This window comes from Parasteatoda tepidariorum, chromosome 6 (assembly GCF_043381705.1).
Source record: "Parasteatoda tepidariorum isolate YZ-2023 chromosome 6, CAS_Ptep_4.0, whole genome shotgun sequence".
NCBI classification, from domain to species: domain Eukaryota; kingdom Metazoa; phylum Arthropoda; class Arachnida; order Araneae; family Theridiidae; genus Parasteatoda; species Parasteatoda tepidariorum.
Genome location: NC_092209.1, coordinates 30,263,894 through 30,277,510, shown reverse-complemented (window position 1 = coordinate 30,277,510; position 13,617 = coordinate 30,263,894). Strand labels below are relative to the sequence as shown.

The 13,617-nt window shown below is 29.4% G+C and overlaps 1 protein-coding gene across 3 annotated transcripts in view; it reads right to left on the bottom strand.

Moving 5' to 3' along the window:
* Window positions 1–13,617, bottom strand: part of LOC107446664 (importin subunit alpha-1) — a 39,071-nt gene that overhangs the window by 11,006 nt on the left and 14,448 nt on the right. For all 3 annotated transcript variants that reach the window (XM_043054915.2, XM_071182183.1, XM_071182184.1), the window contains exons 7-9: window positions 12,317–12,585; window positions 11,119–11,220; window positions 4,042–4,224 (exon numbers count right to left, since the gene is read on the bottom strand). In XM_043054915.2, the coding sequence (XP_042910849.1) occupies window positions 4,042–4,224; window positions 11,119–11,220; window positions 12,317–12,585 (554 nt within the window). The remainder of the gene's footprint in view (window positions 1–4,041; window positions 4,225–11,118; window positions 11,221–12,316; window positions 12,586–13,617) is intronic.

Genomic DNA, 13,617 nt, shown 5'->3' with positions numbered 1-13,617 from the left:
ACTTACTATAAAATAAAAATTTAGCATACAATAAACAAAATCTGCATTTTAAAACTACTTAAATAATTGTAAACAATAATATGAAAGGAAAATTAATATATAGGTACAAATAAATAAAAATTAAGTATTTTATGATTGAAAATGAAGTGGGCAAAAAGCACTTGGCTGCATAAAACATGAAATTTATTATTTTTTTAAACTTTTTCTTGGGGCTTGTAGTATAGAAATTAATTAAATTTGTTTTCCGCTTATGAACAAGTTTATTAATTTTAACTGATTCATCAATTTCATGTTCTCTCTCTGTTACTCACAATTTTTCAGTAGCTTCCAATAGTCCTTGAGTAATTCTTATTTGAACACTATCATTTTATTTTAATGGCATTTTTTGAACGCTCATTTCCTTCTTTAAGTAAAGAGTCTAATCTACTGACGACTGCATCTCTTGATGTTTCTCTATTAAAACCTGAGCCTTTTTTTCAAGACTGTTAATCTCTTCTTTTTTTCTTTCTACTTCTTCCCTCAATATTTCTAATATTTTCTTTTCCTTTTCTGTGGAGCCTCTTTCAGCTCTCTTTACTTAGCCTTTTTCTGTTCTTCTAAATAGGCAAAATACGAATTACAGCCACTATAAGTTTAAGATTTAAAGTATTTTCATAATTGGTACTTCTGACACATTTTTAAATTTCTGTATACCATCTTTTATATTAAGTCTAGCATTAAACATTTTCACAGACAGCTATGCTTTCTCTTGAGAAAGTACCCTGGAAGCTATTGAGAAACAACTCTCTACATAACTATTGTCGTGAGATAAAGCCAGACTAACTTCAACAAAAAGTCCGAGAATAGGACATTTAACTTTTCCTGTTGAATCTTTTTCATAGATAATCTCTCTCCAAAAATGATCTATTCGTAATTTATTTATTCCATGATTGGCTACTACCAGTTGAAACTGCAAAATTAGCCATTCAGCTCTGGTTTGTAGATCGCTAATACCAGGAAAGGTAAGACACTTAGCAATTTCTCAAGCATAATTCAAGCTTTTTGGATTGATTATTTCATCTGTTTGAAAACACTTTAATTAAATGAAATTGTGGCGCCAGGCATGGTGCGTAGTCGCCAAAGGAATCAGCTGGATGACGTACACAGGATCGGCAACCTTGTATCTTTCCCCAGTATTTAAGAATCTTTGAACATTACTCTGTGCACACTCACACTAAATTTTACTTTTTTGTTTTTATCTTGTTATGTTTCAGTTGGTAATAAATCATTTAAATCAGTGTTTTCACTACAGCGCGAGAACGCGAGTATCTCGCATATTTTTTTCTCTTCTCGCTATAAAAAATGATTAACGCGAGAAGATCGCACACTCTATTAATCAATTTCAAAATGTGCAAATTTTGGAAAAAATTTCGTATTTTGCTATTTTGAATAAAATCCGTTTCACTTTTCTTCCTTGATCTTTCATTATTTTGAACATCGTTCCTTGTTATCTAGCTTCCCTATTGACCAGTATTGTTCAGAACTGGTGCAAACAGCAGAACAACACCCCCCCGAACCACGGAACCCCTTTCAGAACACATTTCTCTGCAACCACGTGTTCACCGTAGGTAAGGTTTCTTCATGTAAGACGTTTACATTTCTTGTGCATGAATGTAAGATGGACAAATACCTTGTTAAGGTGACATCTTCTACTCCGTAACGGACAAATAAAAATGAAGCAAATGTCGGTAGAAACGGTCAAAACGAAACAAATACGGAAATATAATAGCTGATGAAAAAGTATATATAGAACATTTTACATATGATGATGCAGCAAAAATATTCAATTAGAAGATGTTAAAAATGTATTATAATTAAAGAAAATTTTTTTTTCTAAGTCCATTCGTGTTTTTTTCAATTTTAAGAAATCTTACTTAACTTTTTAAAATCTCACCCTGTTTTTGAAGAAGGGTGAGAAATTCTCACCCATTTTTTATCTGTAATGAAAACACTGAAATGTTGTTTGATTTTTGTCATAGTTGTCTTCAACTGAATATGAGAGGGTTCCTCCCCCTCAAAATAAAAATTTTCCGAAATACAAATAAGTTTTCTCAATTAAATAATTGAAAGCAGCACGATAGTGTCTGCATATAAATTAATTTTTGAATATAATTCTGATGAGACAAAAAAACTTTCAAAAATTTCTGCAGAAAGAAAAATAAAAGTTTTGTTTACTTCCTAAAGGAAAAATCTTTCTGCAAAAACTCTAACGTTCTGTGACCATGTCGCCGGCTCAGGATTATTAATATTATCTAGAGCTTATGTTCTACCACGCTCGCAACCCCATTCAAAATAAATGAATTGAAAAACGGGTGTACGAAATTGTAATTAACTGCTGGACCCCTATTCTTTCACACTAGGCATAAAAACAGGGAGTTTCATTTTTATCTGCTACAGAACAGGTGAATTTGAAACACGAATTTTCTTTCTAATTTGCAGCTGCTTAGTTCAGACATTTAAAAAAAATTATTATAATTTAATTAATTCATCTATCAAGTGTTTATTTTTCAAAACTGACACATTTCCAAATTTTAAGCTTATCAAAAAAATTACGTACACAATTCGACAAAAGGGGGAAACCCATGAAGCTACTCTTCATTTTAGTCGCTAATTGGCTTAAAAAGACCCCGATTATACAAAAATCATCGCAAATTAGTTGCTTTTACTCATATTTCTACTAAAATAGTTACCCTTTTAGTCGCCAACGGCAGCTCTAACATTATATTTCAATTTCTTAATAGATTTAATAATATCAGTATTCAAATAAAACTTGATATTTTATATTATTGTTCAAAAAATTTAATTTAAAATTATATAAAACACAAAATTTCACTAAATCACTCTATAGGCCAAATAAATTTTCTTGAGCATCTTTAGATAAAACAATCGAAATTCTTATTGATTGAAGCAAGCATAAAATTTAAGTGATATTTTTTCTTGGCCTAAGTCTAGTCCCACGAGAAATCTTAATTTCTGATTATGTTAAGGTCACCTGTGACAATAAGCTTAAAATCATTATTAACAAAATCTTTAAAATGCTCTAGCTCACATAAACAAATATCCTCTAAGCCATTTAAATTTTTACTACATAAATTATAATTACAAATTCTCTTCTTTAAAGTCTTACAATATCTAAAACAAACAGAATCCCAGATTTTCTCTCTAATTGGGAAACAATAAGTTTATTATTAGTCATAGGTAGTAAACCTCTTTCAAAATCTTTATCAAGAAAATTAAGAACAAAAAATTCTTCTTTAATTTTTGAAACATTCACAAAAATCAAAATTGTTAAAGGCAAGTTAAAATTTAATAAGATCTAATACAATATATTTAAAGTCAGGGGAAGAAAATTTCATAAGTTTTAATATCTCTTTAATTATCCATTTCAACATGGAATTTTTATTACTCAAAATAAACCCCTAATGTTTTTAATGTTAAATTTATTGACATCCAATAAACACAAAGATCTGAAACGAATCAAAATAAATTAATTTTTATCTTTTCTTTTACCCCTGCATCTTCTCAATTTACATGATCATTAAAAGTGTTCAATTTTTTACAAATGCACGCATTATTTAAATCTAGGTTACCTGCACCATTTAATTTACAGCCCATAGGGGTTTAAAGATTTTAAATTACAAATAAAAAGGTTTTCCTAATTTGATGTTAAATTTAGATCTATATATTTATACAATTTGATAATGCAAAAACAAAATTCCTCGTCAAAACCAAGTTTTAAAAACTTTTCTCCTAACATTTTTGTGCCATCTCATTTTGATATTTCAAACCATCTCAATTTCAATAATCATTCACTGTTCGCATTTTAACATTTTTTTTTATGTAAAATAACCAATCACAATGCATAAAACTTAATTTTTCATTTTAAGCATTGCATTTGGGGAAATCTTAAATTAAAAATAGATTTTTAACACACTTTTGTTTTGTTGCAGGTACTAAAAATGAAAATAAGTAATGAATCGAAAGAAACTAAATATTTCATACATTTAGAATATTATCTATGGTTTCCAAAGCTACAGCTAGAATTTCTGGATCCTTAACAGCAAGAAGGTTACAAACAGGAGGGATGACACCAGCTTTGACCAAAAATATAATCTGTTCTATTGTACCATATGTTGTTATACTTTTAACAGCCCAGATGGCTTCCTTTTGGCATCCTTTGGCACCCTGAAAAGTAAGAAAAAAAAAACATTTGAAAGATTCTTGGAATGTAAATAAATCAACATTTATAAGGCCAACATGTAACAATAAAATAGTAATAATTTAAAGATCTTATAAGATTTGTAAAATGCATTAATGCACATCAGCAAGGTGCATAGAGGCGAAAAGGGTACATCTCCGCAATACGCCATAATAAAATGGTGTAAAGCCTTAAATCTGTTGCAAGACTACTAATATATTTGCATTAGATTGTTACTATATTTGTATTAGAAATTTTTCAATTGATAAATATTTTGCTTGAGCAGTACATTTTGCGCAATATAAAATACAATTTTCAAACCAATCAATCAAATCAAGTGTTTTGTAATTAAATATTTATTTTCTTCGCATCTAAGATATCTTGCTTAAAAATATCAAAATTATACAAAAGTAACTACCATAAAAAAAAAGACTTAAATATGGATTTAAACTATTATGAATATTAAATGTTCCGATGAATGTTTTTCCTTGAAATTTGGTTTTTTTGGGGGGAAGGGGGTCCCTTCCAACGATGACATTATTGCACTTTTCTTTTCACAAGCATCTAATTAGGAATTTTGCCTTGTACATCTACACACCTCTGCAAACTACTGATGCACATCATTGTGATGTAATGCTTACTTTGTAAATATTAGCATTATGTTTAAGGGCAATGTAAGAGTAGCATATTGAGCTGATACAAATTGTAATTAATTTTTAATGTAACTTTATGAAATGCTCAAAGAACAAAACTAAAATTTTAAAATTCTATTCCCAAGAACTAGAGAAGTTTTAGAATAAAAGACTATAAAGATATATCTAACTCCAACAAAAAGCTTGTCGGCATCAATAAAGGCACCAACTAAAGCGGGGATGAGAGTGGACAGAAAGCATAAGAGTAAAATCGAAAATTTTTCCAAAAAAAAAAAAGAAAAAAACACGTAAAAGATACGATATTCAAAAATTCACATAAAAGGGGTGATTTATTAATAAGATTATAATCAAATATTTCCCAGGAGAGACAAATTACCGGCAAATTATTTAGAAATTTTATTTCAAATACATTTTTTAGTATTGAATAAATTTCAGTTATAAAAAATACCATAGAATGTACAAATAAAATAAACATGTTTAATAAGCCTAAAACCAGTAGTTTAATATTACAATTATTTTTTAGTAAACATTTCTTTGATTGTCATTTAAAACATTCCTTTATTTTGTTTTGTAGAAGGGTGGTTTGTCTTTTGTTTTCTTGCTGATTTTTCAGCTGCATTCTCATTAAGTCTATGCTTATTTGAAGGAGAAGAATTTATACCCCTTACAGGTACTGTACTTTGTTTCTTCACTAACTTTTCATTGACATGTTCACTTCAGTTGAAAGAGAAGGAACATTTTTCTCTAAAGAAATCTTGTGCATTTTCTTTAAATGAATATTTCTTTGTAATTTAGTGGCTTTTGCAGACAACTTCTTTGCTGCTTATTTTGAAATCAATTTTTGATTTCAGGCATGTGGTTGTTTGGCGCACTTCTCTTTTCTTTTCAAAACCATGTCATTCCTGCAATTTAAGTATGCTGATTTCATATTTTTACGCAGTTTTCTATTGATTGGCTCATGCAGGAAAATGTTCAGCTCTACATTCAACCTATTGGACCCTGGTGTTATTATAGAGTTCGTAATGCTAAAATTGGACTCCACTTTGGGTCCATGAAAGCAGAGCATGTGACATTTTTGACAGAAGTGGAAATTTTGTAGAATTTTCAATTTCTATCCACCAGTAATCTATAGACTCATTTTGTTTAGGCTGACGTAGCTTGGCAACATGGTAGCATTGGGCTTCTAGGTCATATTTAATGGCATCTTTTGTTGTAATGTTTTTCAACAAGCCGGATATGCTTTTGAAACATTCGCTTTGAATTTCTCTATGGTGTCCACCTGAGATCTTGGAGCTGAAGTGCACAGCGAAAAGCTGTGCACTTCAGCTACATTTCTCCCCACAAATATAGATTTTCTAGGCAAGTGATTAACTCTGTCTTCCACATGGAAAAGTTTGAATTTTTTACAATAATCTTTGAGAGTGGCTAATTTTTCAGCTTTTATAAAGCATGCCAAAAAGTTATTAACTAACCAGAACTGTTAGTCATTTAAAATATGTATAAGTGGAGAACTACTTTGAAACAGGTTTACATATTCTTTAAAGAGTGACAACACAGACAAACGAATTTGAAATTAAATGAGTATCTAAACAACATTCAAACAATATTTTAACAATTCTGTTTTTCAATCTTGGCCTGCTTGTGTAAGAACTTTATGCGAAAGTGTTTGCCTTAAATGTCTGATGTGCTCTCTCTAGCTTCATTTCCAATATCATTTGCTTTATAGATGCTAACAAGAATGTGAATTATTCCAAGGAATATCATGTTCAACAAATATCACTACAAAAAACAAGATTTCTTACTTATTACAAGAGTCACCAAAAAGGGCAACAAATATTCAATTTAAAAAAATGAAATAATTTTAGCTATATTAATTGAAAAACTTTGTGGAAGAAGCAGGTAAGTGACATTTTCAGAAGGAAAAAAAATTGCATTCAAACTATTTTATTACCAATTCAGTAGAAGGCCAGACAAATAATTTTTTGCTTTGTTGTTCCTAATTTTAAATAAAACCAAATTGCCTTTAAAAAAAACCTTATTACCTGATTTGAAATAAAAATCATGCTAGGATACTGAAAATTTATTTCGTTAGTTCTGTTAAGATTTAAAAGACAAAAGCAGTGATACAATAACTTCCTAAAAATGTCACTTATCTGGTTCTTTCATATTTAATTGTGTCAGCATATTATGAGCATGATTCAGTAGATCTTCTCTACTCTGATTTATTGATTCTTTACAAAATTTTTATTCACCCCGTGCGAAGGTATTTAGCTAGTTAACTAATATAACACAAAACATATTATTAAAAATATGCAATATATTTCATATCTAATTATAAGGAAAAAAGAAAACTATAAAAAAGGAAAACTTATTAATCAAAAAACACTTGAAAATTACCAAACTTGAAAGCGCTAACATAAATATTAATACAAAATATTATAAAATCAACTGAATTTAAAAAAAAAAAAAAAAACAGCTTACTTTTAAAATTTATGAATAAAAGGAATGAATTTATTGCGAAAGGTAAAAAAAAAAAACTCAATACGTAGTGAAATCAGAAATATATAACTTTTAAAAAAAGAAAGCTGTAAAATAATCGCCTGCCATTAGAAATAAATAATTGCATGTTTAGATTAATAAACAATCTTCTTTTATATTCTACATCAAGCAAAACTCGCAAACGATATCGCACTTCTAAAAAAGCAAGATTTTTCAATTGCAAAATATTGTTTTGTTAATCGGTGTCAAATAGATTAATATAACAGACGATATAAAAACGTTCTGTTCGGAATAATTAATCGTAATAATAATGTATTATCCGAAATTATAAAACAATTTGCAACAATAAATCAAGTATAACAAGAATAGAGTAACTAAAGTGGATTTAAAAAAAAAAATCTAACAAGTCAATACTCTTGAGGCCGAAGTTTCCAGTTCCTTAACTCGCACATACGATTGGCAAAACTCAGAAACGATAAAAAATAATAGAAGCATTTTTAAGATGCATAGATCCCCCATAACGCGAGGGCAAATGGCGATATTAAAAAAAAAGGGGGAGTGTAATCCAGCAATTTGATCTGTGTGGAATTTTCTGTCATTAACTATACTTGGGATAAAATTTCGCTTTCCCCCGACAATTCACTGGTTTTTTTCTCTCTTTCGAATCTCATTTTCCTCAATAATAACCGGGGCTTATGAATCCGTCATTTTACTTTCAGGCAATATTATTCTGAATTTTTATTTCATATTCTTAATTTAACATTAACATATACTTCATATTCTTAATTAACTTTCCTTGGGCTGCGACGGTCCTGCCACACTTGTATCATGCATTTTCCCACTCCCTCGTAAATCAAAGAAAAAACGAATTCAGCATGCCACTCCGTGTTTGATTGACGGCAGCTTATCAGAAGTAAAACCATTCCTACAATTCAGACACACAGGAAAAAATAAAACAATTGTTCCTTCCCTGCCTCCCCCTGACCTAACGATCTTTAAGGTCTTGGAAGAAATTAGCTTTATCTTCACAAACTGGGAGAAATATACCCCTACTCCCACATTTTCTTCTACATAAAATTAAATGAAATATTCCATCGATATTTTTATTAAAACGATGATAGCAACATACTTACATTTTTCTTGCCAAAATTGCAGGTGTTTTTTCAATTATTTAAAAAGTATTTTGCATGCAAACAATTTTCCCTTCTTCCAGCGGAACACGACTATATAAATCAGGGTGGCCACTCAAATCAGATTTCAAATTTCCCTGATTTTTCCAGGTTTTCCAGATAAAAATCTTAAAATTTCCAGGTTTGCGTTTCTTTTTTCTTATAAAGTATAGGATGTGTACAAGAAAAGTGTCTATATTATAAAATATTTTATTCAAAATGTTATTTTTTTAACATATCATCTTGAAAAAAATAATTTATTTTGACAATTTTCAAGATTTTTTATTTATTTTTTAATGTTTTGGCACAAAATTTTGAATCAAAAATCATATATTGACCAACAAAGGAGCCTTTTTTGTTTAAAATTAAAATATGTTATAAGAGGTTAAAATGAAATAGAAAAAATTAGCATTAATGCAACAATTGTAAAAATTTGTCGACAAACATTGCTGTTAGTGATTGTAAAAAAATGTGTGATTGGTTGGTTTGCTCAGAAAAAATAATTCACAGATTTCTTTGAATAGGAGTAGAAAAGCTTTCAGAAAAAGAGTGTGATATAAAATCTATTATCATAAAATTATAACCAACTAATTTTTGGAGAATTTTATAAAGTTAAAAATACAAAAACATTTTGTCAAAATAGAGAAAAAAAAATAACCACCAAAGCATCGGAACAAACTTGAGCCATAAATGGATTTAGCAAGGACAGAATTTATAAACAGAAGCTAATATCCTAATCCCTTTTTCCACCAGAATCTTACCTAAATTTTCCTAAATTCCCATAGCGGTCAAAGGTTTCCACATTTGTTAAGCAACCGTGGAAGAATTTTATATGGCATTCTAGTTTAACAGAACTATAATGGAGCAAATTTTGATGCAAGCAAAGTATCGCTAAGTTGATGATATTTCAACTGTTTGGCGATACATTTCCGTTAAAAAAAAGTGGTATAATGGATGAAATAATTTAAATTAAGAAAATTAGCAAATAATTTAAATTAGTGAAATTTAAAAAATCATTAAATGAAAAATTTCCAGCTTTTCTATAAAAATCCCTGATTTTTCCAGGTTTTTATCCAAATTTCCTTGATATTTCCAGGTTTTTTCCAGTATAAAAAAATTCCCTGATAATTCCAGGTTTTCCAGGTGGGTGGCCACCCTGATAAATACAGTTTACTGTTTATTAAGATAGTTGCAAACGTTATAACCTTTAAAAAACTACGTTTAAAATACTTAATTAGAGGAATGCACAATAGGAAGTGCTAATGTAATATTTTATAAATGCTTGTTCTTTTTCATAATTTGTTCAATATATTGCTATAATATATTCTCTTTTAAAAAATGCAATTTCCATTTAGATGGCATCTTACATTAACTTAATAAAGGCAACCGAAATATTAAAAAAATTGTAAATTTTAGATTGTTCTAAATATAATCAGAGGTTTCAAAACTCATCACTGGTTATGAAAAAGACTAACCCGCGGAGCCTCTTTCGAGGCCCAAAAAAATTCCTGAAAAAGTCTTGAAACCAATTTATAATACTTAAAACTTGATAATTAAATCTAAATACTTAAAATGTAAAACTAAATAAGCTAAGTAAAGAAAAAAAGGATTAAAATAACTCCCCAGGTAGTGCAAAATGCTCCTTCCATATCTGAGGACTTGTGCTTTGAGGATTTAACATGGTCTGTAAGTGTAACAAATCCTCTGGAATTGTCTGCCAACTCTTTGCCACAGACGGTACAATAGCATATGCCGCATTTATCCAATTTTCAAAAACGCTCGCGTAAATATATACCTTCAATTTGTTTTTACAGCCAATCCCATTTCCGCGGATTTTCAGCTTTATCTATTTCCCTAATGTTAAAAGAAGAATGAGATACGATACCCATACGAACACTGGCCATTATTATAAGAACAGATAAAAATAATGATCTCTTATTGAAGAACAAGAGCAAATCACAAATTCTGAAGCTGGAATTGAAAAGGGTGAGGGAATAAATAGAACAGATTTGCAATGGTACTGGTCAATCAAATAAATATTGAAAACGACAAAAAAAAAAAAAAAAAAAAAAAAAAAAAAAAAAAAAAAAAAAAAAAAAAAAAAANAAAAAAAAAAAAAAAAAAAAAATAGAACACGGCGCTTGTAGTGAGTCATCAGAAGATAAAAAAATACTGAGAATACTTTGGGGGTGTTTTACAAAGGTTAACCAGTTTTAATTCAAGGAATTAATTTCAGAGAAACTTCAGGGGGAGGAATGAGGACTGCAATATTTTCGCTCCACGAAAAATTAAATTCCCCAGAGAATATTCTAACTTGTGCAAAAAAAAAAAAAAAAAATCCCCACAGAAATTAGCAAGGGAAATGGAAAAATCCCCCCCCCAAAAGTAGAAATCAGCGGAAGAATCACACCTCTGTAAAAGTCACTTGCTGGCAGCAAAGTTATTAAAAATAAATAATAAAAGGAAAGTGATATTTATTGCATAAAAATTTAACATATGCATGAAGGGTATTTGTTAAATCAATAAATATGCTTTTCAATTAAGCTTCAGAAAGACATACCTTATGAAGAACATCAATGACAAGACCCACAAGTTCATTATCAATAACAGCTTGGATTTGAGTAGGCGTACCTGCAGTAAAAAAAACAATCCAACAGGCATCCTAAAAATAAATTTAAAAAGCACAGGAAAATTTAAAAAAACTTAAAACAACAATCTTTTAATAAAAATTCAAACATTTTTATTCTTTTTTTACAAGTTCTCACCTTAAGAATTTAAAAATATAATTTCTCTTCTGTTGTTTCAATGAGAACTGTTTTCGTTGTTAATGAAACAACTATTTTAATGAGTCCAGAAAAGTTATGAGAATATTCTCTTGTGCTCTTCATTGTTACCCAGAATGCATAGAACGCCTAACAAAGCATTCGCAATAATTTTGAGCTTCATGGCAGAATTGCGGAGACATTGTTGCAGAACTTTACTGAGTTCTTGCAGAAAGATTTTTCTTTTGAGAAGTAAAAAATTTTGGTTTGCTTTTCAACAAAAATTTTCACCCAAAATTCGAATCGCGTATTTAAATAACCACTTTTTGAAGATCTCAATTTATACCGATATCGTAAATCCTTTTTGATTGTATTTTCAGTAGTTATTGACATTGATTTTCACATAAGGGTTGCAGATGTTCGGATATATTTCAGGTCATATGATCATTTACTTTTTTTTCATCACATTTGATCATTTACTTATTAAGGCTATAAATTTTTTTTGGCAGTTATTGCTTTTGATTTCTATTTCGATAGTTTTTGAAAACCTGAAATTTGTCATCCGATATTATTTTCAACAACGATCAAATCTGGAAATGAAACATTGCATTTGAGTAACACCTTTCTGAAGAGTCCAATTCGCATGACTTCATCGTCGACCCGTTTTTTTGTTAATTACTGCTACAGATTATCATATTTAATTATTTTTTTAATGTGATGATTTGCAAAATGCGATAAAGGAAATAATTAGTGTGGCCCCAACAAAGTGCGAGAATATTGCCCACAATATTAGAATAAAAAAATATAACATATTCAATTAAAAAAATATATTGTTTTTGTAAACACAGCGTTCTTGTTACCTTTAATTAGCAACATACATCTTAGTTATTAATGAATGTACATTGCAGAAAGATATTAGTGCTAGAGAGTTTTGTTGCAGAAAGTCTGAAAAAATTCTGCCACTGGGATTACAACAATTAAGAGATCGTCACTCACCTCCACAATAAAATTTACGGGATGTCTAAGCAACACCCTTAAAGTCTGAAGAGCACCAGCATTGATCATTGTTTGAACATGCTCATCATCTACAGATATAATATGTCCAATTGCATTGAGTGCTGGTGAGATAATAGAAACTTCCCTCATCTCTAGAAGTTCACAAAGGCGTGGAACAAGACCAAGATTTATTACTTCCTGACGCTCCCTGTAGCTGCCTTCAGTCAGGTATGATATAGCAAAGAGAGAGTCTCTGACCACTTCTTTATCTAAATAAATATAATATATACAAAAGTAAATGAGAGATATAATAGCACTACTAGAGTTTGTCAAAAAAAACATTAAAAGATTAGATTATAAATAGCTGCCAACTTGTTAAAAACAAAAATAGGAACACAAAGCATAATAAGTGTATTAGAGGTGACACAAATTGAAAATCCCTGAAAATTTTATGTGCCAAGTCCATATCAAGATATCAATTTATAAACCACACATGCTTCATACTTAACAAAATAACTGATGAAGAATCCCATCTTTGAAGTAACTAAAAAAAAAACTAACCTCTTACAAAAGTCAAGATATTGGATTTTAAAATCAAAAGAATGAATTTTGATAATTGATTTTAAAAATGCAGAAATACAAATTGAGATATCAGGGCTCGAAAAACAGCCCGCCCGTGGCGGTAAAAAATTCACCATGAACAACGAATTTTCGCCGTGAACATTTTATATGAACTCTGTTCCGTAAATCAAGAATCAGTTTAATGTGAATTACGATGCTTATTCATAATTAATGAAACCTGTAGAACTAAATTTTATTTATTAGCAGCAAAAACTAAATGTAAAAATTTGTTTGTAAATGATAAAAAATTAATTATCCTTTGTACATAAATTAAAGGAACAAATAGGATAATATTAACCTGTCGTAATAACACATTGAACATATTTCTAAATCAATTAAACACTATATATCATTCAAAAACTATGACTAAAAAACATAAAATTTGCTAGAAATTTCAGCTTTCAAAACATTAGAGATGAACAATAATCTGGTCTGAAAAGTCTAGGAAAGAAAAGTTTTGCATCTTCTTTAACCCCTTCTCACTTCAAGCATTAAAATTTGCATCAATCATTATAATTTTCCATTGAATTTATTATTTTTTACTACTTTTTTGTAAGAAAAATTAGAAGTATTTAAATTCCTAAAAAATCAAGTACTTTTCAAGTACCCTATGGCAGAATTCAAGGACTTTTCAGGGCTCTGATTTTTTTCCACCACTTCCAACTTTCAAGGGTCTTCAA